The sequence below is a fragment of the Oratosquilla oratoria genome, chromosome 3 (genome assembly GCF_046742065.1).
Source record: "Oratosquilla oratoria isolate Oo_2021 chromosome 3, ASM4674206v1, whole genome shotgun sequence".
NCBI lineage: Eukaryota > Metazoa > Arthropoda > Malacostraca > Stomatopoda > Squillidae > Oratosquilla > Oratosquilla oratoria.
This window is the reverse complement of record NC_134779.1, coordinates 88,529,979-88,554,874: the sequence shown is the minus strand read 5'-3', so window position 1 is coordinate 88,554,874 and position 24,896 is coordinate 88,529,979. Positions and strand designations below refer to the sequence as shown.

The 24,896-nt window shown below is 37.7% G+C and overlaps 1 protein-coding gene across 8 annotated transcripts in view; it reads left to right on the top strand.

The window, feature by feature from the left end:
* LOC143024178 (reticulocalbin-2-like) overlaps positions 1-24,896 on the top strand; it is a 238,176-nt gene that overhangs the window by 22,207 nt on the left and 191,073 nt on the right. For all 8 annotated transcript variants that reach the window (XM_076183014.1, XM_076183020.1, XM_076183012.1 and 5 more), the window contains exon 4: positions 17,942-18,101. In XM_076183014.1, coding sequence (XP_076039129.1) covers positions 17,942-18,101 — 160 coding nt within the window. The remainder of the gene's footprint in view (positions 1-17,941; positions 18,102-24,896) is intronic.

Sequence of the window (24,896 nt, the reverse complement as noted above, 5' to 3'; positions counted from 1 at the left end):
GCTCATATCTCTCTCTATCTCTAATAATCGACTTGAGTTCCTGCTTTCATACTAAATCCTGGAAAATCTTTCTCATCGCACGTGTTAGTACAAGGTTTGTTTACATCGTGGTTCGATCATTTGACGCCAGATGGCTCTGGTTCGTGACTGGCTTTCGAGTCATTGTTTTCATTCATTTTCGCTAATTCCATGTTAATACAATTGACTAGCACTGCAGAGATATCATTTCGGACACTCACGATCACTCCCCACCCCTACAATACAAACCAGGTTTGCTTTTTCGTCGTAAATCCTCTTCTTCTTGGTCACGTGACGATGACGGAGGTGTTTGCGGCGTGGAGGAAAAGGAATGGTACTCCTTCTTTGAGTGAGAAATCAATTATCTTGTGTATTTTGTCCGTTAGCTCATCTATACATTCTTTCAATATCCAATTTTCAATTCCATCAGGCCCATGTGATTTTCTGATGTCAAGGTTTTTTATTTGGTCCCTTATTTCTTTCTGTGTTACTGTTATTTCTTTCATTGGTGGATCTTTCTCTCTGTCCTTCCTCCCAATTTTGTGAAATTTCAATTGTGAATACAGATTTAAAATGTTTGATCATAATTTCAGCCATTTCTACATCTTGATGCAGTTTCACTATTACATGTTTATCTTTTAGTTTGCCATTTACATACCTGTAGAATAATTTAGGTTGGTCCTTGCATTTTTCTATTATGTCCTTTTCATAGTTTCTTTTTTCTTCCCTGTGTATTTTAACATATTCGTTTCTTAGTTTGATGTATATTTGCCAATTATTTTTTCTCGCCATCTTTTCAAAGCTTTGTCTTTTCTATCTTTAGCCTTACTACACTTTTTGTTATACCAGCTATTTATGTACACCCTTTTTTGTTTCTTCTTTGGTACATACATATACCAAGGCTTTTTCCTCCTTCCAAGGGAGGTAGCCAAAAAGGGAAAGGCATAAAAACACTCCCACCCATTTCATCCCCAAACACACTCCACACCCCTCCCACCCTTCCTCTCATCTGAGCACCTCCTGGATGACGGGTCATCCCTGCACCCTGCCCACCGCCCTGGGTCAGAAGCAGTGTCGCAAGACACAGTACATCCACAGCAAGGCCGCTTCATTTTATCGGCGACCCCCCCTCTCCGTCCCCCTTTGTATATAAGGCGAGGACGGGGAGAAATCCCTTCGGGCTGCGTCAAAATTTACTCACACATACTACCCCACCCCCCACCCATTCCTCCTCATGCAATCACAACATCATCCATATACAACCATTCTCCACTCACCTCTGTCTTCCGTCCTCTCCCTTCCTTCCTCAACAGACATTCCCCTCTTCCCCAAAGCCCCCTTCACCCCATCCATCCACCTCATCCTAGGACGTCCCCTCATGTTCACTCCCTCCACATCTGCCTTCCATACCTCTTTTACTAGTCTTTCTTCACTCATTCTTTCCATGTGTCCAAACCATCCTAATATTCTTTCATCAACCCTATCTCCCAAATCCTTTTTCACCCCTGTTCTCCTCCTCACCTCCTCATTTCTCACTCTATCCAGCCTAGTAACCCCCACCATACTTCTCAGACACCTCATCTCAAACACATTCAAACTCCTTCTCTCTTCTTCTCTTATGTTCCACGTTTCTGCCCCATACAGTGCTTTTGGCACAATCACTCCTTCAGGAATTAGAAAAAGAAAGGGCGCTAAGAGAAGAAGCAAAGGAAAAAAACTTGAAAAGATCGGAGACAGAATGCAAAGAATTCCAGTGGAGAGTAATAGACTTGAGATTAAGACAATGGCGCTTCAAAACGAACAAAACAAGGGAAGAAGAAACCAGGGAGAAGGAAGAAAATTAAAAGTGGCCTATACCAACATTGACGGACTAATTTCGGGACTGAACGAACTCAATGATTATCTGTTAGAAGCAAAACCAGACATAATGGGAATTGTAGAGACTAAACTAAGAGGTGAAATACCATCCACTGTTATCGGACAAGGTTTATACAACTACTGGATAAAAAACAGGGACAAGAAACAGGGAGGGGGAATCATGTTCTTGGCCAAGAAAGACCTAAAGGTGACAAAAATTGCAGAGGGCAAAGGTAATGCTGAATTGATCATGATAAAAGTCGAAGGCAAGAATATGAAGAGTAGAAAGTTTGTGGTGACTTATGTGCCTCCAAAAACAAGCGCTTGGAAAGAAATTGAACATAAAAAAATGCTAGATGACACAAGAAAATCACTCAATGAGATACTAATGGGTAAGGGTAATCTGGTAGTTATGGGGGACTTCAATTGCAAAGAAATTTGTTGGGACAGCATGACAGTGCAAGGAGGAGATGACTCGTGGGGCAATGTACTGCTAGATATGACCATGGAGTACACAATGACCCAATGGGTCCATGAAAACACAAGGTACAGAAATAATGAAGAGCCATCGAAACTAGATCTAATATTTACAACAGAGCCTGAAATAGTGCATAAAGTCCAGTATGAGACACCAATTGGAAAGAGTGACCATGTACTCATCGAAACTATACTAAAGGAAGAAATAGACATAGAGAGGAACGAAAAGCATAGGAAAGGAAGACTGAGGTACAACAAAACAGACTTTACAAAACTAAAGACATTCTTCCGGAATGCAAACTGGGAAATATTTTACAGGGAAGAAACAGCAGTGGAAGAGAAATGGAATATATTGATGGAAAACTACAATGAAGGGGTAAACAGGCATGTACCAAGACAAAAGCGAGAGAGAGAGTACATTAAATGTTGGTTCAACAAAAGATGCAGTGAGGCAAAAGACAGAAGGGACAAAGCTTGGAAAAAGTGGAGAAAAGACAAAAAACAAAGCAAATGGCAAATTTATGTTAACTATAGAAATGAGTATGTTAATGTGAGAAGAGAGGAGAAAAGGAACCATGAGAAGGATATTATAGACAAATGCAAAGAGCAACCCAAACTATTCTATCGGTATGTGAATGGTAAACTTAAAAACAAACAGGAATTGGTGAAACTATGCCAAGGAAACATAGAATACACAGAAGATTTAGAGATGGCCGAAGTCATGAACAATCACTTTAAATCTGTTTTCACCAGAGAGAAAATACCGAATTGTGACATAGACAAAAACAAGAAATCTCCCCTCATGAATGAGTTTACAGCATCACTAAAGGAAATATCAGAACATTTATCAAGGCTGGATGTCAGAAAATCACATGGCCCGGACGGTATTGCAAATTGGATTCTAAAGGAGTGCAAAGAAGAACTAACAGACAAAATACACATCTTAATAAACAGCTCACTCAAAGAAGGAAAGATACCCGAGGACTGGAAAAACGCTAACATTGTACCAATACACAAAGGAGGAAACAAAGAAGAACCCACCAACTATAGGCCAGTATCACTAACAAGCACCATTGCCAAAATTTGTGAGAAAATAATCAAGAATAGATGGGTAAAACATCTGGAAGACAATGACATATTAAACCCAAGACAATTCGGATTCAGACAAGGAAGATCATGCTCCACAAACTTAATATGCTTTTACTCAAGACTAATAGACATAGTGCAAGAAAGAAATGGATGGGCTGATTGTGCATTCCTAGACTTGCAAAAAGCCTTTGACAAAGTACCACACAGAAAACTACTAAAAAAACTGGAACACATAGGAGGAATACAGGGAAACCTACTAAAATGGATAGAGGACTTTCTGACTGGTAGAAAGATGAGAGTAGTGCTCAGAGAAAAATATTCAGACTGGAAAGAGGTGATCAGTGGAGTACCGCAAGGATCTGTGCTGGCACCAATAATGTTTGCTATCTATATGAATGACATGGATGAGGACGTGAACTGCTACATGAGCTTCTTTGCCGATGACGCCAAACTGCTAAGGAAAATAGAAACTGATGAGGACTGTGAAGCACTGCAAGAAGACCTAAATAGGGTATGGAACTGGAGTCAGAAATGGGAAGTGGACTTTAATACTAAGAAGTGTAGCATAATGGAGTTTGGAAAAAGCAAAAACAGAATATCAGGAAAATATACAATTGGAACCAAAGAAGTAAAGAAAGTAGGATCCGAAAAAGATTTGGGAGTAATTATCACGAACGACCTGTCCTATGATATACAGATTAACAAAATTGTCGGGGAGACTTACAATTTGCTAAGATCAATAAAAGTGGCGTTTACATACTTGGACGAAGACATGATGAAAAAAATATTGGTTACATTGATAAGGCCTAGATTAGAGTATGCAGCGACATTGTGGTCCCCCAGTACCAAAAAGAATATAAAGAAAATAGAAAGAATCCAAAGAGCAGCTACAAAAATGGCACCTGCACTTGCAAACCTATCATACGAAGAGAGATTGGCTAAACTGGAGTTACCGACACTGGAGCAAAGAAGAGAGAGAGGTGACCTATTGACCATCTACAGAATCATGAAAGGCACAGAGGTACTCGATAGTGAGAACTTACTTAACTGGGACAAAAGAAACACAAGAGGACATGGAAAGAAAATAAAAAAAACATAGCTATAGAAGAGAACTGAAGAAAAACAGTTTTCCTCATAGAGTTTTGGACACTTGGAACAAACTGGACAATGAAATAGTATGCGCAAAAACCATTCATGAGTTTAAAAACAAACTAGACACTGCAAGATACAAAGGCGGGACAACACGAGCATAGCTCCCCTTCCCGCAAAATACAACTAGGTAAATACAACTAGGTAAAATACAGTCTCCTCTTCGCATCCATTCCCAAATGTCTATTCTATTCTTCTTTGGTACTTTGGTAAAAGTAAGGTGATGAGATGTACAAAGGGTGAAAATGGCAGCAGATTGGAAGTGAGTATTAACCCCTTCGATACGATGATGCCTACGTAGGTGTCATGAGGAGCAAGTGGGTACGCGAGGATGCCGATGTCGGCGTCTTGATTATATTTATTATAGTTGTACCTGCGTGACCCCCATACTCTTTAACCACTTCACTCCGGACCAAAATCTCGCGGGCAGCATTACGATGTTAACCCCTTCCATACGGTGCCGCATACGTAGGCGTCATGAGGAGCAAGTGGATATGCGAGGCTGCCATATCGGCGTCTTGATTATATTTATTGTAGAGAGAACGATCGATATAAGCGGTGACTATATTTTATGATGCGAGTATTATTACGACACGTCGTACGGCTGGCATTGGCTTCTGCCCGCGAGATTTAAGGCCCGTACTGAAGAGGTTAAACTGGCTTCATCATATTTTCTATAGTTATCAAAATTCACGTGTGAAAGAGAGAATGTGCAATACAGCGGTGACTTTATTTTTTGTAATGCGAGTATTATGACGCAACATTGCACGTCTGGCAGCTAATGCTGCCTGCGAGATTTTGGCCCGGAGTGAAGGGGTTAACCTCTTCAGTACGGGCCAAAATCTCGCGGGCAGCATTAGCTGTCAGACGTACGATGTGTCGTAATAATACTCGCATCATAAAATATAGTCACCGCTTATATCAATCGTTCTCTTTTTCACCCTTGAATTTTGATAACCATAGAAAATGTGATGAAGACAGTTTAGAGAGTATGTCATTACGCAGGGGCAACTACAATAAATATAATCAAGACGCCGATATGGCAGCCTCGCATATCCACTTGCTCCTCTTGCCGCCTACGTATGCGGCACTGTATGGAAGGGGTTAAGGGAGAGAGATTGGAGGAAGTGGATAATTTTAGATACTTGGGTACGAATGTGGCAGGAAAGGGAAGAGTAAGGGTGGAGGTAGAATGTAGATTGAGAGAAGCAAGTAAATGCCTTGGATTAAAAAGTGTAATGAGAAATAGACATTTCGGAATGGATGCTAAGAGGAGATTGCATGAGGGAGTGATTGTGCCGACAGCACTGTATGGAGGCAGAAATATGGAACATAAAAGAGGAAGAGAGAAGGAGTTTGAGATGAGGTGTCTGAGAAGTATGATAGGGGTTACTAGGCTAGATAGAGTGAGAAATGAGGAAGTGAGGAGGAGAACAGGGGTGGAAAGGGAATTGGGAGAAAGGGTAGATGAAAAAGTATTGGGATGGTTTGGACACATGTAAAGAATGGGTGAAGAAAGACTAGTAAAAGAGGTGTGGAAGGCAGATGTGGATGGAGTGAATATGAGGGGGCGATCTAGGATGAGATGGATGGATGGGGTAAAAGGGGCATTGGGGAAGAGGAATGTCTGTTGAGGAAGGATGGGAGAGGACAGAAGACAGGGGTGAATGGAGAATGGGTGTATATGGATGATGATGTGATCCATAAGGTGGAATGGGTAGGGGATGGGGGATGAGGGAGTATGTGTGAGAAAAATTTGACACAGCCCGAAGGGATTTCTCCCTATCTCCTTTTCTGCATGAGGGGGCGGAGAGTGGGGGTCACCAATTTAATGAAGTGGCCTTGCTGTGGATGTACTGTGTCTTGTGACACTGCTTGTGACCCAGGGCAGTGGAAAAGATGCAGGGATGACCCATCATCCAGGAGGTGCCTAGATAAGAGAGGGAAGAGGGTATAGAGGAGTGGAGTGTGATAGGAATGGAATGGGTGGGAGTGGTTTCTATGCCTTTGTTTTTTGGCTACCTCCCTTACAAGGGGGAAAAAGCCTTTGGTATATGTATGTATGTATGTTCCATTTCTCTTCCATCCTTGTTTCTTCATTTAAGAAGTTTTCCCAGTTTGCATTTTGAATTTTTTTCTGAGTTTCTCAAAATCCATTTTATTGTACATTAGTCTTCCTTTTCTATGTTTCTCATTTCTTCTCAAATAATTTTGTTCTTTTAGTTTGAACTCTATTAGTATGTGGTCACTTCCCAGTTGGTGTCTTGTATTCCATTTTATCCATGATTTCAGGCTCTGATGTAAATATTAACCACTTCCATATGGTGACGCCTACATAGGCGGCATGAGGAGCAAGTGGGTACTCGATGATGCCGACGTCGCCATCTTGATTATATTTATTGTAGTCGTACCTACGTAACTTTCATTATCTTGAAACTGGCTTCATCATATTTTCTATGGTTATCAAAATACATGGGTGAAAGAGAACGAACGATTGAGCACTGACTTTATTTTTTATAATGCGATTATTATGACACAACACCGCACGTCGGGCAGCTAATGCTGCCAGATGTGTGATGTGCCCCGGAGTGAAGAGGTTAAATCTAGTCTCGACGGTTCTTCATTGTTTCTATATCTGGTATTTTCCTTGACCCATTGAGTCAATGTGTATTCAGTGATCATATCCAGTAGAATATTTACCCAAAGTTCTTCTCCACCTTTCACTGTCATTTCTTCCCAACATATTTCTTTGAGTTGAAGTCACCCATAATTACTATGTTTCCTCCCTCTTTCAATAATTCAATTAATGCATTCTTTGTGTCTTTCAGTATTTTGGAATGATTACTATCTGTCTAAGACTGTGTTTTTGGGGTCACATATACTATAAATTTTCTACTCTTCATGGTTCTGTTTTCAACTTTAATCATAATCGATTCCACATTATTTTTTCCTTCTGTTATCTTTGTCACATTTAAGCCTTTCTTAGTCAAAAACATGACTCCACCCTGTTTCTCCATTCTGGTTTTTGCTAAATGGTTGTATAGACCTTGTCCCACAGTATTTAATGGTAGTGGACCTTTTAATTTGTCTCTACAAATCCCATGATGTCGGGTTTCTCTATTGACAGATAATTGTTTAATTGATTTAGTCCTGAAATCATGCCATCTATGTTAGTGTGTTATTTGTATTTATTTTTTATTTATTTTGTTTTTTCATGTACCATTTTCTCAGTTTCATTCTTTTCAGTCTCTGTTCTTATCTCTTTTTTCATTTGCTTTATTTCTGTCTTTTCTTTTTCTTTCCTTATCACTCATTTCCTTTTTTATCCATACATTTTTGTAATTTTCACTGTTTGCCAGCTTTGCTGCTTTTGATAATACTTCTTCAGCTATCATTTGAGACCTTAGTTTGATTTTTACTGGCCTATAGTGTTTTTCTTTTGAGTACTATCCTATTCTATGCACCTCTTCAATCTCTTTTTCAAATTCCTGACCCTCCTCTTGTACCGCTTTCAGAATTGCCTTTGCAATTTCTTTATCTTCTTTTTCTCTTTGGTATTTGTATACATTGTGTTTTTTTTTAATACCATGAACTACAATGCACTTTTTTTTATCCACTCTGGTGGAGGGTCCCCTGTGGTGGGGGGAATGAATACTGCCACCGAGTCTTTCCGCTTGAGTCATAAGAGGCAACAAAAACAGGACAGGGATTAGGACTAGGCATCCTTCTCCCTGTAGTCCCACAGGGGACATTCCTATAAAAAGTAAAGGCATAAGAGGGTCTAAGAGTTTTCCAACCAGTACCCTAAGGTTTGGGTCTTTTAATTTGCATGGATGTAGTACAGATGAGAGTTGTGGTAATTGTTGTTACGGGAATTGCATTGTTTACCTTGAGCTATGGCAATTTCCCGAAAGCTTGTTTAATTTCGAATCGGGAACCTTTCCTGAAACTTCTTACCACACTATCGTAATTTTGATTTACTATTAAACTCCCCTCCATCTTTATTCTTATTAAACCTATGTTGTAATTTTGATTAACAAATCGGGAACTTTGAGAACTTACTTAAAGTATTAGTTGTCCCGTGGTTTCAAACCTTTTTACGAGCTCGTAAGAATCCCAGCCAAACGAGACTACGTTTCGTTAACTGAATGTCGGATAACCTTCAGCGCTGGTACCAGACGCTTCGCTTAGAAACCTCGGCAAAGGAATTTTTACAGTTCACACGAAGCCTCAAGAATACACTACAAGTTCAGACATTATATCAGAGAACTCGACCAGGTAATTTCTCAGACATTTTAGAAAAATAGGATCATAATTACAATAGATCTTAATTCTCTGACATAATTAGAATTCTCGGATTTAGTGTTTATTATCTCTGAATTTGAGAATTTAATCTAAATATTTAGATTTAACTTTAGTAGTCGATTTCGACATTAAATTATTACCCCTTTGTGTCGTAAGCCGCTATGTAAGCGTTTTATTAAGGTTACGGTAGTGTGTGGTTATGAAGTCTGGTTTCCTGTTCTTTATACCGAGTTTGTTCGGTTTTATTAATTTCCTCGTTCGAGGACCTCTTTTGCTATCGGAAAAATTTTGCCGGCTTTGGGTACCTTGTCTTTCTCATGAACATTCGAAATTTATCGAATTGTTCTATATTTTTGGTGGCCTTTATTGTTATATTGTTGTGGTTTCTTTGATCTGTTTGCCTTTTTTCAATTTAAACTTGTATTTAACCACTTCAATACGGGACTTAAATCTCGCGGGCAGCAGCCAATGCCAGCCGTACGACGTAACGAAATAATATTCGCATCATAAAATATAGTCGCCGCTTATATCGATCGTTCTCTCTTTCACCCGCGAATTTTGAAAACCACAGAGAATGGGATTAAGGGCGAATTTGGGAGAATGTAAAAACACAGGGGCGACTACAATAAATATAATCAAGACGCCGATATGGCAGCGTCGCGAATCCACTTGCTCCTCATGACGCCTATGTGTGCGGCACCGTATGGAAGGGGTTAAATCAAATTGATGATTTTTTCTTAATTTGTCTTACTTGTTTCTTAGTCTGTAAGACTGTTTTTGGCATGACTGTTTTACTCGTGTATTTAGTGACGAGTTTGTTGGGTTGCCATCGTTACGACTAGCTACGATAAGACAGTGTCCGATTCGGAAGTTTTGAAAAAACTCCGAAGACAGAGAGCCCATAAAAAGGGTCTTATCTCGAAGGACTTAAAGACCATAAAGGGTTCTAACATCGATGAACTTTCTTATTCAGTTCTTGACACCATGTTGTGTCAATTAGATGATTTCCTTATGGAAATCCAAAATTTTGACGAACAAATTTTCGAAATACTTCCTGAAGAAGAAAAGGACAAGGATATGGAGAAATCTAGAGCATACTGCCTGTCCATTCTTCTTGAATTGTCTCCTTTTAAGGAACGGAGACAATAGTTAAAGGGAGTTGTTGATTCTAAAATAGGTGAAAAATCCAACAAGTCCACTGATGTTAATTCTGTAAAACTTCCTCTTCCTCCTATTGTTCTTCAACATTTCGAGAACAATTCCAACACTCCTTTTGCTTATTTCAACTTTAAAAAGGGTTTTCTAAATGCCTTAGCTGGTATCCCCAATCTGACTAATAGTCAGAAGTTAATTTATTTGAAGGGATATCTCAGAGCGGAGGCTTTCCATTTAGTGGAGAATGTACCAGTGGATGATTCAAATTATGACTGCTTTCCTTCTTCTTGATGAGTTGTATTTGAACATAGAAGAAATTTTACATAAGGTGTTGATTTCCATTATCAATGCACCGGAGGTCTCGCTCTTGAGAGACCTAGAAAGTTACATTAGGTCTGTAGATTCCAAGCTACAAGACCTTAACCACTTCCATACGGTGACGCCTACATAGGCGGCATGAGGAGCAAGTGGGTACTCGATGATGCTGATGTCGGCATCTTGATTATATTTATTGTAGTCGTACCTACATAATTTCCATTCTCTCGAAACTGGCTTCATCAATTTTCTATGGTTATCAAAATACACGGGTGAAAGAGAACGAACGATTGAGCACTGACTTTATATCTACAAAACCTCCCACAGTGCCTTCCTGTCTACACTGTCATAAGCCTTTTCCAAATCCATAAAGTCCCAAAAAACATCCTTACCTTTTCCTAAAGCTTTCTCATATATCTTACCACAAAAATCTGATCCACCTAACCCCTTCCTGTCCTAAGCAAACTGGAAGGAATTCATAAATAAATACATGCATATACCAACAGCTTTTTCCCCCATGCAAGGGAGGTTGCCAATATCCATTTCATCCCCACATACTCCACTCTCATGAATACTAAGGGAATAAGGAGGAAATGAGAAATCTTTCTTGACATTTACAATCTAGGAGTGAACAAATATGTGCCAAAGACTAGTGGGAGGAAAAAGCAGGCCAGGGACATGATTTGGGAAAAATGGAGGAAGAGAGGAAGCAATAAAACAAAAGAAACTTTCAAAAAAGCTGGAAATGACTATGAATTCACAGGGGGAAGAAAGCAATTTTGAAAGGTGTGTAGTAGATAAATGCAAAGATGAACTGAAACTATTACAGGTTTATAAATGGCAAATTAAGACATAGGGAAGTAATTACCAAGTTATTAGTGAATGATGAGATCTTTGAAGAAGCTTCAGCTCAGGTAGAAATAATGAATGTTTCCAGTCTTCACAAAAGAGAGCACTTCTTTGGAGAAAAATGAAGGGAGTGATAAACCAGGTTTAGAAGATATAAATGTGAAAGTGAAGGAAGTAGTCAATCTCTTGGGAGCATTGGATGTGACAAAAGCTTCAGGACCTGACATGATCTCAAACTGGATATTTAACCACTTCCATACGGTGCCGCCTATGTAGGCGGCATGGGGAGCAAGTGGGTACTTGCTGATGCCGAAGTTGCCATCTTGATTATATTTATTGTAGTCGTACCTACGTAATTTTCATTCTCTCTAAACTGGCTTCATCAGTTTTCTATGGTTATCAAAATACACGGGTGAAAGAGAACGGACAATTGAGCACTGACTTTATTTTTTATAATGCGATTATTATGACGCAACATCGCACGTCGGGCAGCTAATGCTGCCAGACGTGCGATGTGCCCCTGAGGGAAGAGGTTAAAGGAATAACTAGCAGACAAGATTCATAGTCTTGTATGTTTGTTGAAAGAAGCCATTGTGCTGCTTGATTGGAAAAATGCAAATGTGGTGCAAATTAACAAAGGTAGACATAAGAAGACACCACTAAATTATAAGCTGGTATCACTTACAAGCACAATAGTGAAATTATGTGAAAGGATTGTGAAAGATCAATGGACCAAATATCTTGAAAAGATAAACATTCTGACAGACTTTTTGGCTTCAGATCTGGAAGGTCATGTATGTTGAACTCAAGAGTGATTGATGTGATGCAAGAGAAAGAGGAGTGGGTGGGCTGTGTGTACCTTGACCTAGAGAAGGCATTTGACAAAGTACCTCACAATCAATTAATATGGAAATTGGAACATGTTAGAGGACTGAGAGGCAGACTACTAGAATAGATTAAAGAGTGAAGGAAAGATATATGATGACAAAGGATAAGATGTCAAGATGGAGAGCAGTAATGAGCGGAGTACCACAAGGTTCAGTGCTTGCACTAATATAATGTTTCTTGTCCAAGTCAATAACATGATGGAAAGAACAACAAGCTATACCACCATGATTGCACATAATGCAAAAATTATGAGAGGAGTAATAAATGAGGAGAACAGTAGAATATTGCAAAAAGATCTAGAAACTATTTTTGCATGGAACCAAGAATGGGAAATGATGTTACAAAGGAGGGGCATGCAGACAGGAGCCCTTTTGGTCCATAACTAGGTCAGATGCGGAAAAATTATAATAATAAATAAATAAAAGAAAAATAAATAAAAATTATAATAATATGAATAATAAATAGAAAAAATGCATAGGTATAGTTAATAAACAAACAAGTAAATAGTAATTAATAATAAAATGACAGATAACTAATGGTAGATGAAAATCAAGCAAATAATAAACAAATAAACAATATAAAATAAATGGCAGGTATTACAGCATCTTGCTTAGGTATTTATCTAAATGAATCTTAAAGCTTCAAACTGAACTACATTGCACTGCCTCTGCAGGAAGTTTGTTCCATTCATTAACTACACGGTTGGCAAAGCTGTTTCTACCCACTTCTAAATTAAATCTATTTCCCGACAGTTTGAGACCATTGTTTCTTGTTGGATTCTCATTCAGTGTGAAAATTTTGTCACTTTTGATGTCAATTCCCTTTAGAATCTTAACCCCTTCCATACGGTGACACCTACGCAGGCATCATGAGGAGCAAGTGGGTACGTGAGGCTGCCATATTGGCGTCTTGATTATATTTATTGTAGTTGTACTTGCGTGACCCCCATACTCTGTAAACTGGCTTCATCATATTTTCTATGGTTATCAAAATTCACGGGAGAAAGAAAACGAGCATTACAGGGGTAACTTTATTTTTTATAATGCGAGTATTATGACGCAACATCGCACGTCTGGCAGCTAATGCTGCCTGCGAGATTTTGGCTCGGAGTGAAGAGGTTAAGGGAGTGTTGCCAGCGATCATTTGAAAAATTCTTGTACATTAGCAAATTTTAGGTAAACATTTCAAAAGAATCTCTATGATGGTGGCAACACTCAAAGTTATACAACTGTATTTAGTTTTTTTTTTTATACAGAATAAAATAAATAAAATATTGGCAACCCCTGGCAACCCCATTGCATAAAAAACATTCTGTAAATTGAAATAGTGTCAACATTTCTATAACTATTTCGTTTTTTGCTACAGAATTGTGTTTATGGAGATATTTGCCAACTCCCACCAGCATACCCCATAAAGACAGTGGACTGGGCACCTGTACTCTTGAAAAAGTCAAAGGTGATGTCACTCCTGGTGCTCTCACTGTACGCAACAATTTTGATTCCTCACCTTGTATTGTTGCTGTGATCATGGAAAAATTAACAAGAAACAAGAGAGTAAAGCAGCAGAATATAGAGAGGGCCTGTGAGTGCCTGAAATAGAAACAAGATGGAAAAAGAAAGAGGAGAAAAGCAGCACAGCTGCACCCAGCACTCTGCAGTCATTTACTAGCCATGTCCACCTTACACCTCCACCCATGCCACACCACTCACCCTCACCTCATACCTCAGCAAAGAAGAAATTGGAGATTTGCTATACATCGCAACCATCAAACAAATGGTCACAAAAATTGAAATCCTCCATCCTGTTAAGTTTAGTTTTTGTTCTTTCTGTTGTAATATCTTCGGTTGTTCTTTATGGACTTTTGTAATATTTGTTTCATTTGAAAGAAAATATCATGCTCTTTATTTTCTACAGTAAAAATTTAAGAAATTTGAATTTAAAAAATTATGAAACCTTAATTTTGCAGCATTTTTTAATTATTCAGAGAAACAAATTCATAAAAAAAATCAGAGGTATTAGTTTGAAAAAATGTATTCAATAAGATTTGTTCCCTAAGCTTTCATTTCATACCAAGCTGAATGATGTGGAAGGATTTTCCATTAAGTAATTAGAGCTTCACTAGAACACACTATATCTTCATTAAATATTCACTATGCTTTATATATACATGAGAGGAACACAATACCTTGAGGAATTACACACTAATGTAAGGGGTGTTTATACCCATATTCATTAACCCTTAACAGGTAAAGTGGGGTCAGACAGACCCCATACTTTTTTGTTTTTTAATTTTAATATACTAATATATTACATACAGATATGTACTCCCATATACCTTCTTGATCAGTGGAGTAGTTTAATGGGGTGATAGGGTCATTCCTGAATCTTGCTCTATATAAGCTTTATAGAGCTTTTGAGCCCATCTGACCCCACTTTACCTGAGGTGTGAGTACCGTGGGGTCAGTCAGACCCCACTTTACCTGAGGTGTGAGTAGCGTGGGGTTTGTCAGACCCCACTTTACCTGAGGTTTGTTCATGTCATATAAATGTTTTATCATTTATACTTATGGGTAAATAAAAATTTCTTCTTTTTTATCAACAGAAAAACATACATCCGAGTTTGATTTTATTTATTTAATTTATTTGATTTATTTATTTAATATATCTAATTTATTTATTTAATTTATTCCATTTTCCCTCTTTTGATTACATTAATTTTTATCACAATGTTTAATTTCTGTTCTGGTAATGTGAGTTTCTTTTCATATCATGGTCACACTATACTCATATTATCATAAAGCATGACATTCCGCCACATTTTATTTTATTGATTTATCCTTACCTCTTTTGTTCAAATTTAATTTGTATCACATATGAATGCTTAATATTTTCTGTTCTGTTAATATGTTTCTTCTCACAACAAGATCACACTATTCTCATATCATCATAAAATGTGACATCTCGCCACATTTTAGGGCACCTCAGTCACTCTATTCCCACACATACAGCTGTAATTTATTTCATCCTTCCCCTCTTTTAGTTCAAATTTAATTTGTATCACATATTTTGTATCACATATAAATGTTTGATATTTTCTGTTCTGTTGATATGTTTCTTCTCACACTATTCTCATATCATCATAAGATGTGACATCTCGCCACATTTTAGCCACTCTATTCCCACACATGCATCTGGTTCTTATCTATCCCCCTTGTACAAGATCTTTTGAAAAATTATGGGCTCACATATGTAGGCACACTGAGGGACAAGAAGCCACAAGTACCAGCTCTGATGACAGACAAGACGGTCATCAGAAAAGGGTGCACGTCTTTCCTCTTTGACACAACCATGGCACTTGTGTCACATTTACCTGACAAGAAGAAGAAAAAATTTGTGCCGTTGATCTCCTCAATGCACCAACAACCTGTTATGGATGACTGTGGGAAGCCAGAAATCATCTTGTATTATAACAACACAAAAGAAGGGGTTGACGCGTTTGATCAAATATGTGCCCGATATACGTGCAGCCGAATAACCAAACGGTGGCCTTTGTGCATAATGTACGGACTGGTCAACGCCGCCGGTGTCAACTCCCATATCACCTGCAATGAAATGAGGAAACGTGATGGACAGGCGGAACTTTCATCACGCCGGAAGTATCTGATTGAGCTAGCAGAAGAGATGATACGGCCATGGGCAGAGGAGAGGATGAACTTCAAGGGGATGCACAAAAGTACTTTGATGACCATCAGAACGGTCTTTGGCTTGAACATGCCCCATCAGCAAGCGGATACCTCTTCTATGAGAAAGCGATGTGCCTTGTGTGACCGGAAGTCTGACAGGAAGACCAAGAACTACTGCCTACACTGCAAAAGACCAGTGTGTCAGGACCATTCAACCCCCATCTGCGATGACTGCAATTAGATTCTTCAGTATCACAAATTCCACTTTCAGTATATCCAATAGAATATGTTCTTCATTATCACTAGCATTATGTATGAATTGCTCGACTCATGTCCTCTCAAGAAAACTCAAAACCCTCTGAGACCACAAACTTCCGTCAACGAAGGATGGGGGTTTTGCTGAGTCAGGGTAGGAGTGCCTAGAGCCATAAAAACTTATAAATAATAAACTTAGATACAATTAAAAACTTATAGATTGTTTGCTGGACCTAGTATTAACCTTCCCTGAAAATTTCATTAAAACCAGTCCATAATTTTTGCGTAAAATTGGTCAAAGTCAAAATAATCACCTCGTTTTTTTTTCTTCAGATTTCATGGTTTATGAAACACATTTATTATTCATTTGTTGTAGCTCTGCTTTTCCTTAAAGATAGTTGGGACATTGGTCTCTACAAAATGATGATGACCAACCGCTTCATGTTTCATGCTTTCAGTCAAGCACCCTCTGAAGTCAACAATATCTTATTTTTCATAATTATTTTTGTAATTTTCATTAAGATATATGTCTAACAATTATAGTCACTTTTAAGCATGTAAATGGAAGAATATAAGTTGAAGTACATATGTTTTGATTTCTATGTCAATAAATGCAGTAGAAGTATTTTATTTTTATTTTTTGTGTTTGGGGTCTGTCAGACCCCGCTTTACCTGAATCGTTTGTCAAAAAGACCTTTACCTGTTAAGGGTTAAACACATATTTGAAAAAGAAATTTCACCTAGTCAATAAAGCAATACTCCCTTAAAGACCTGTATTAAGTCACCTCTGAGTGTATGCTTTTTTTAGGGAAAACAAATTCATATGTTTTAGTCAATTTTCTATGATTTATTTTTGATATTTGGAATCAGTTCTGTGGCTTGCCGTTGTACTTTTTCCAATCTGTCAATGTCTTTAATGAGATTCAGTGACCATATAGAAACAGCATATTCTAAATGTGAATGAAGTACAGACGCTCCTCTACTTACATTAATTCGTTTTATGTTTTTTCGATTTTACGTTTGAACTGACTGTAAAAAAAAAATTTAATTGTTTTTTTTTTATTTTTTAATTTAGCGTGCTCTCCGTAGTACGAGACGTTCAAACGATATTTACGCATGACGTTGCGTCCATTGTTTACATGGCACAAACGACAGACTGAAGGTGCCTTGTCTCCTCCTCCTCCTCCCTCTCCTCCTCCTCCATCATCTCACTTTATGTTGCTTGAATTTAATTTATTTGAAATTAATGTTATTATTTTATAATGTTATGTCAATAATTAATGATATAGGGGTGTTTTATAAGATACGGTAATAGAATTTATGGATGTATAGTATAGTATGAACGGTCATACATTACTGGAACATACAGTAACAACTTACGTTCTTTTTCACATTACGTTCGGCCGTTTGGAACGTAACTAAAACGTAAGTTGAGGAGCGTCTGTAATGATTTATATAGCTTGTTAATGAGAGATGAACTTTTGAAGTGAAAAGATCATGCAATCAGTCCTAGAATCTTGTTTGCTTTCTCAGAGGCTGAAATACACTGCTTGGATGATTTGAGATCGTTACTGATAATTACGCTGAAATCCTTTTCGCTATCCTTTGTTAATGAATTTCCAAAATTATCTATGGCGGTCTGTAGGGGTGCCCCATATTGACTATGAGCTGCATGTTACTAAGCATATTTTTACTGTACAATAACATGCATCCCCCCAGATATGGTATATGATGAGAATGTATGAGTTAACAAAATTGTGGTTATCATGGATTGATATTTGCAGAACACACTTTGTTTCATTGATATTTGACATTATACCACACAATAATCATTAGTAATTGGCTGTCAGTAAACATGTAATGCAATGTTTTTTCTGTAATGAAATTGCATTTGTTTTCAGCACTCTTTCACAGGAAGAAAGTGAAGAGCAACTAGATGAGGTAGATGAGGATGCTGATGGGTATGTTACTTGGGAAGAATACATAGCTGAAACATATGGAATTCATGAACCAGAGGACAGAGACTTACTGGACAAAGACAGTTATGATGAGGAGCAGAAGGTAATTGTTATCATTATTATTTATTTATTATTTATTGGAGTGAGGACTAATCCCATCCTCTCATTTCCCTTTGCCTCTTGTTTCCTGTGTCCCCTTTACCCTATCCATCCATCTCTATTTCTGAATTACACATTCTTTCCACATTTTTTTTCTATTTCCAATACACATTAGCTCTCTTTGATATATCCTGTTCAACAGCTGTTTTTACATTATTCTTTGCTTCATTACCACATTTCTCATTCATTTGTAACCCCTAACATACTTCTCAATCACATACAGGTTCTTCCTTTCTGCTTATCTTAAATTCTAAGTCTGAGCTACATTGTTTTGGTAACAGTCATTTCCTCATACAGCCTTTTTTTTCTATTTTATCCTGAGGTACTTATTTTTCATAAAATATTTCATTTCCACCAAACATTTACATGCCTCCTTTACTGTATATTTCACCTCTTCCACTCCTTCATTCTCTGCCACATGCAGTCTCAAACTCTCCACTTCTTCCAGCCTTTCATTCTTTAATCTTGCATTCAATCTGATATTACTATTTGTACAACAGGACTGCTTGGCTAGACAGTCTAAGGAATGGGTGGGAGGTACATGCCATTTGACTTGGCTACCTTAGTATTAATAGTCTTAAACTCCACCACTAACTGCTTTTGTCTATCCATAGATTTCCAAAAGTGCAGTGTGATTTGCAAACTACAACTGGCTCACCTCCCACTTCTTTATTGTCTTGCTCACCAACTCCAGACTTCTACCTAGCTCTCTGATGTTTATCTCCTTCACCACCTCATCCATTTTACTTTCATCTATGGCAACATGACACAATCCTGTCACAGCCCCTCTTTATTTCAAACTATTCAGTCTTTCTAATCATGAGCCTCATACAAGCTGGTTCTCTTCATTTCAAACTATTCAGTCTTTCTAATCAAGATCCTCATACAAGCTGGTCCTCTTATGTAAAATCTTTTGACCTCTGCAACAGACTTCCTTGTATCTTATATATGCGCAATACACTCCAAAATACCTCTATCAACACTGTCATCTGGCTTTTTCAAATCCATGAAAGCCCAAAAGACATTTTTACTCTTTAAAGAAATAGCTTGTACATCTGCCAAACTGCAAATATTTGATATATACAGTCTCTTCTTCTCTTATACCCACACTGCTCTTCCCCAAGAACTTCCACTGTTCCCCTCCTAATCCTCTCAGTTAACACACCCATACATCTGAGCACACTTAACAGATGTATTCCTTTTCCCATATATTACATGCACTCCAATCCAGTGGTACATTTTTCCACATTAGACACACATTGAACATTCACCAACCTTTCCACTATAACTATTTGAACAAACTAGAACAGTGGCACAGAAATAACAAAATGGAAGTTTCACCAGTGAAATAAACTGTAACACTTCATCCCAGACAATTATGAATGAAGAAAACATCATAGTGAAACTGAATGGCCAAACCCTATTTGACAGGAACCCAAAAAATCAAGGTCTAACATTTAATTACAAAGGATTACAAAGGCGGAGCATGCCGACAGGAGACCTTTTGGTCCATATCTAGGTTGGATGCGAAAAAAAATCATAATAATAATAAATGAATAAATAAAAACTATAATAATGTAAATAACAAATAAAATATATAAATAAATGCATAGGTATAGTTAAATAATAAACATAGGTAAATAGTAAATAATAATAAATTGACATGTAACTAATAATAAATGAAAATCAAACAGACGAATGATAACAAAACAAATAATATGAAATAAATTATAATCATTACAGCATCTTGCTTAGGTATTTATCTAAATGCTTCTTAAAGCTTCGAACTGAACTACATTGCACTACCTGTGCAGGAAGTTTATTCCATTCATTAAATACACCATTGGCGAAGTTGTTTCTACCTGCTTCCAAATTTAATCTATTTCCAGACAGTTTGAGAGCATTGTTTCTTGTCTGATTCTCATTCAATGTGAGAATTTTGTCACTTTTGATGTTTTCAATTCCCTTTAGAATTTTAAAGACCTGTATCAGGTCACCTCTGAGTCTACGCTTTTTTAGGGAAAACAGGTTAATATGTTTTAGTCTATTTTTGTATGATTTATTTTTGATATTTGGAATCAGTTTTGTGGCTCGCTGTTGTACTTTTTCCAGTCTGTCAATGTCTTTAATGAGATTCAGTGACCATACAGAAACAGCATATTCCAAATGGGAACAAACTAACGATTTATATAGGTTGTTAATGAGTGATGGACTTGTGAAATCAAAAGATTGCGCAATCAGTCCTAGAATCTTATTTGCTTTCTCAGAGGCTGAAATACACTGCTTGGATGATTTGAGATCGTTACTGATAATTATGCTGAGATCTTTTTCACTATTCACTTTTGTTAACGAATTTCCAAATAACTTGTAATTGTACTTACTGTTATTCTAACATATGTGCATTACCTTGCATTTACATACATACATATACCAAGGCTTTTTCCCCCTTCCAAGGGAGGTAGCCAAAAAGGGAAAGGCATAAAAACACTCCCACCCATTTCATCCCTAAATACACTCCACACCCCTCCCACCCTTCCTCTCATCTGAGCACCTCCTGGATGACGGGTCATCCCTGCACCCTGCCCACCGCCCTGGGTCAGAAGCAGTGTCGCAAGACACAGCACATCCACAGCGAGGCCGCTTCATTTAATCGGCGACCCCCCCTCTCCGTCCCCCTTTGCATATAAGGCGAGGACGGGGAGAAATCCCTTCGGGCTGCGTCAAAATTTACTCACACATACTACCCCATCCCCCACTTCCCCGCCCATTCCTCCTCATGCAGTCACAACATCATCCATATACAACCATTCTCCACTCACCTCATTAGCCACTTTTCAGACCATTGCTGTAATTTATCTAAATCTTCTTGAATATCTAATTGGTTTAAGTGATCATTTGCCATTCCACACAGTTTTTTATCATCAGCAAATTTGGAGACAGTAGATTTTAGTCCATGGTCTATATAATTTATATATACTATGAATAGAAGTGGCCCAAGAATGGAACCCTGAGGAACTCCACTTGTAAAAATTTTCCATCTAGAAGTTTTTCCATTTAAAACAACTCTCTGTTTTTGATCATTCAACCAATTACTAGTCCAACTTAATAGGCTACCACATACTCTGTGTGAAGCTAATTTAGTAAGTAGTCTTTCGTGTGGGACGGTATCAAAAGCTTTTGCAAATTCTAGATATATGTTTCTTTTGTCATAATTCGAGATAACTGTGTTGTAGAATTTGAGTACCGTATTTTTCGGACCATAAGGCGCGGGCAAAATCCTTAAAATCGGCCAAAATTGGGTGGTGCGCCTTATCGTGAGGTGCGCCTTATCGTGAGGTGCGCCTTATCGTGAGGTGCGCCTTATCGTGAGGTGCGCCTTATGTGTGGCTTCAGTGCAAAAAAAAATGCCTCGGACAGTGACGAATTATTTTGACATGTTTCGTAGCTAGCCTGCCGACGGCGACAGTGCATAGGCCAAGCAAAAGTTACAACCAAGTTATAAACAAGGTGCATGTATCTTGACAAGAAAATTGCGAAAACTTTGACAGTTTTCGAGTCCATGCCACCGCATTCATTCACGCTATCATGGCTATGATATGATAGCATCCACAACACAGACATCAGTTTTTGCACCTTTTTTTTTTTTTCCGCTCACAAAATTGCATATTACGTTGATTCATTATAATTTACAAAAAATTAATAATTAATTTTCTATTGCTATGTTGCGCCCATGGTCGAAACTAAAAATTACCTTCATTTGTAATCTTGTGTTTTTAAGTGAATAGATAATTCCGGGAATAAAACTGCTAATGTTGGTTTTATTCCCCACAATTCCCGTAACGTGTTTATGTTGTTTTTTAGGAGTATTGGCAGGGCAGACCGTCCATGGAGGTGGTCTGATTTCACTGACCAAAATAAAAAATATATATATATAATTTATTTTTGTAATTTTGCTAAATCCCAACCGATTTTTCTCATTCAACAACGAAAATGTTCAGTTCTGAATGCACTCACATATGCATGATTATCCGATGACGAGACCAGGTGCGCCTTATGGTCAGGTGCGCCTTATGTAAGGACGGGGAATAGCAAATTATGGGTGCGCCTTATGGTACGAAGCGCCTTATGGTCCGAAAAATACGGTAACTTAGTCACACAAGAACGTTTCCGTCTGAAACCATGCTGGCTATCATTTATCAAACAGTTACTTTCTAAATGATGTTCGATAGTATCTCTGATGATAGTTTCCATTATTTTTCCTATGATTGAAGTCAAACTTATAGGCCTACAGTTATTTGGTTTCTTTTTGTCACCTTTTTTGAATATGGGAGTAACGTTAGCTAGCTTCCATTCTCTTGGGACATCTCCGGATATGATGGATTTCTTGAAAATAATTTCTAATGGAACAACAATCTTATTTTTCATTTCCTGTAAGATTCTTGGATGGCAACTGTCAGGCCCTGGTGTTTTATTGACTTTGAGTTTCTCTATACACCTTTTAATTTTTTCTTTTGTTATATTTACTGTAGTAAGTTTACCCTAGACTTTTCACAGGTTTCAGTTTGGAGTTCACTTTGAGGTGTTTCGTTTGTGAATACCGAGCTAAAATAATTGTTTAGAATATTACACATTCCTTCATTTGGATATTCAAGTTGACCGTCAGCAGATAATAGTGGACCATTGTGATTCCTAACAACCTTTTTATCTCTAATGTAACTATAGAATTCTTTGGGATTCTCTTTGGATTTATCAGCGATGTTCATTTTGTATTGTTTTTTTGTTTTGTTTTTTTGGCTTTTAAATCTCTGTATTAATACATAACTTTCATAGTCATTAGATGCACCCGAGCTGTTATATTTCTTATAAGCCTGTCTCTTTTTAGCAATATTTTTTTTGAGTTTCTTTGTCGAGCCACTTTAGGCGAGCCTGATTTGGGGGACGTCTGTCCTTAAAAGGAATGTAAGTATGAATCATCTTAGTGAGCATATTTTGAAATATTTCCCACATCTGATCTACAGGTCTTTCACTTAATTTTGCCTCCCAATCTGTAAGCTGAAGCTCCTGATGTAGTCCTATGAACTGAACTTTACTGAAATTGGGTATTTTAGAAACAAGTATCCATTCTAAAAAATTTTAGTAGTTTGAATCTAAGTTGTGATCACTATTTGCAACAGTTTCACCGACTTCTACATCAGTTACCATGCTCTCGCGGCTAGTGATCAATAGATTGAGTAAGTTTCCATGTCTTGTGGGCTCTTTTACATGCTGAATTAAGTAATTGTCACCAAGAAAATCAATCAAGTGACTACCTATATGGCCATGTTCAAGGGTCATCCAATCAATGTCAGTAAAATTGAAATCACCCATTGTCAATAAATCTCGGTTGCAGAACCTAGACAGTTCTTGAAATAACAGTTTGTCGTCTGCTAATGATAATGTCTTTGGCCTATATATTACACCTACATTCATTTTTTGTCCATTTGTTTGGGTTAACTCAACCCACAAACTATCATATGCATCCTGTTTCACTTTCTCTAAAACACAAGTATGAACATTGTTTTTAACGTACAAAAGAACACCCCCACCTTTCTTGTGGTTTCTATCCTGATGAAAGTGTTTAAATCCCGCAATATTAAATTCAGCTTTGAACTCTGTACCATTTAACCATGTCTCGGTTATTATTATTTGGCCCTTCATTGACATTCAATGCCTCATTAACATTTCTCCCATAAAAATTAACATTTCCCCCATCATCTGGTCACTGACGGTCATCCGATCTCTTTTGTACACTTTGTCCCCCTATGTCACCGTGATTCACACCGGCCTCCCGTTGTTCATTGACATTCTGTCCGGCATCCCTTCCTAAAATTATATTTTGTCCTCCAGTGATTTATATCCTACCGTGATATTTTTTCCTTCACTATAATTATAAACCATCGTAATCTTTTGTCTTCCACTGTCATTACATCCCATCGTGATATTTTGGCCTTCATTGACATTCTGTCCGGCATCCCTTCCTAAAATTATATTTTGTCCTCCACTGACATTATATCCTACCATGATATTTTCTCCAGTATCATTACATCCCATTGTGATATTTTGTCCTCCACTATCATTACATCCCATCATGATCTTTTGTCCTCCACTGTCATTACATCCCATCGCGACAGTTTATCCTTTGACATCACATCCTAATGTAACATTTCGTCCTCTACCGACATTATATCCTAAAATTATATTTTGTCCTATACTGGCATATTGTTCTACATTAATGCTATACTCTACTCTGTTTTCCCATGTACACTCTATTTCCCCTTCCCTTTGGGCTTCTACCCCCCCCCCCCCAAAAAAAAAAGAACTATTGCATTACAAACTCCCACAATACCCTTATAACATTTAGTCCACACATCAAGGACCTGTTAGTAAGGATAAACAAGAAAACAAACCTATTTAAAAACATCACTAGCACAGACTTTGGGGAAAAAAAAACATTTATAAAGAGTGCATAAGAACCATTGTAGAATATGCCTCCACATCATGGTTTTCAACATATCAAACATAAATTACAAATACTATAGAATGGAACACTTAGAGTAATATTAGGATGCACCAAAACCACCCGTATAGGACACATGCACTTAGAAACCAAACTCCTTCCTATAAAACTATGAAAATGACAGGAACACAATTCTACACCAAGACTCTGAACAACACATATCCTTAACACTACATCTCACAA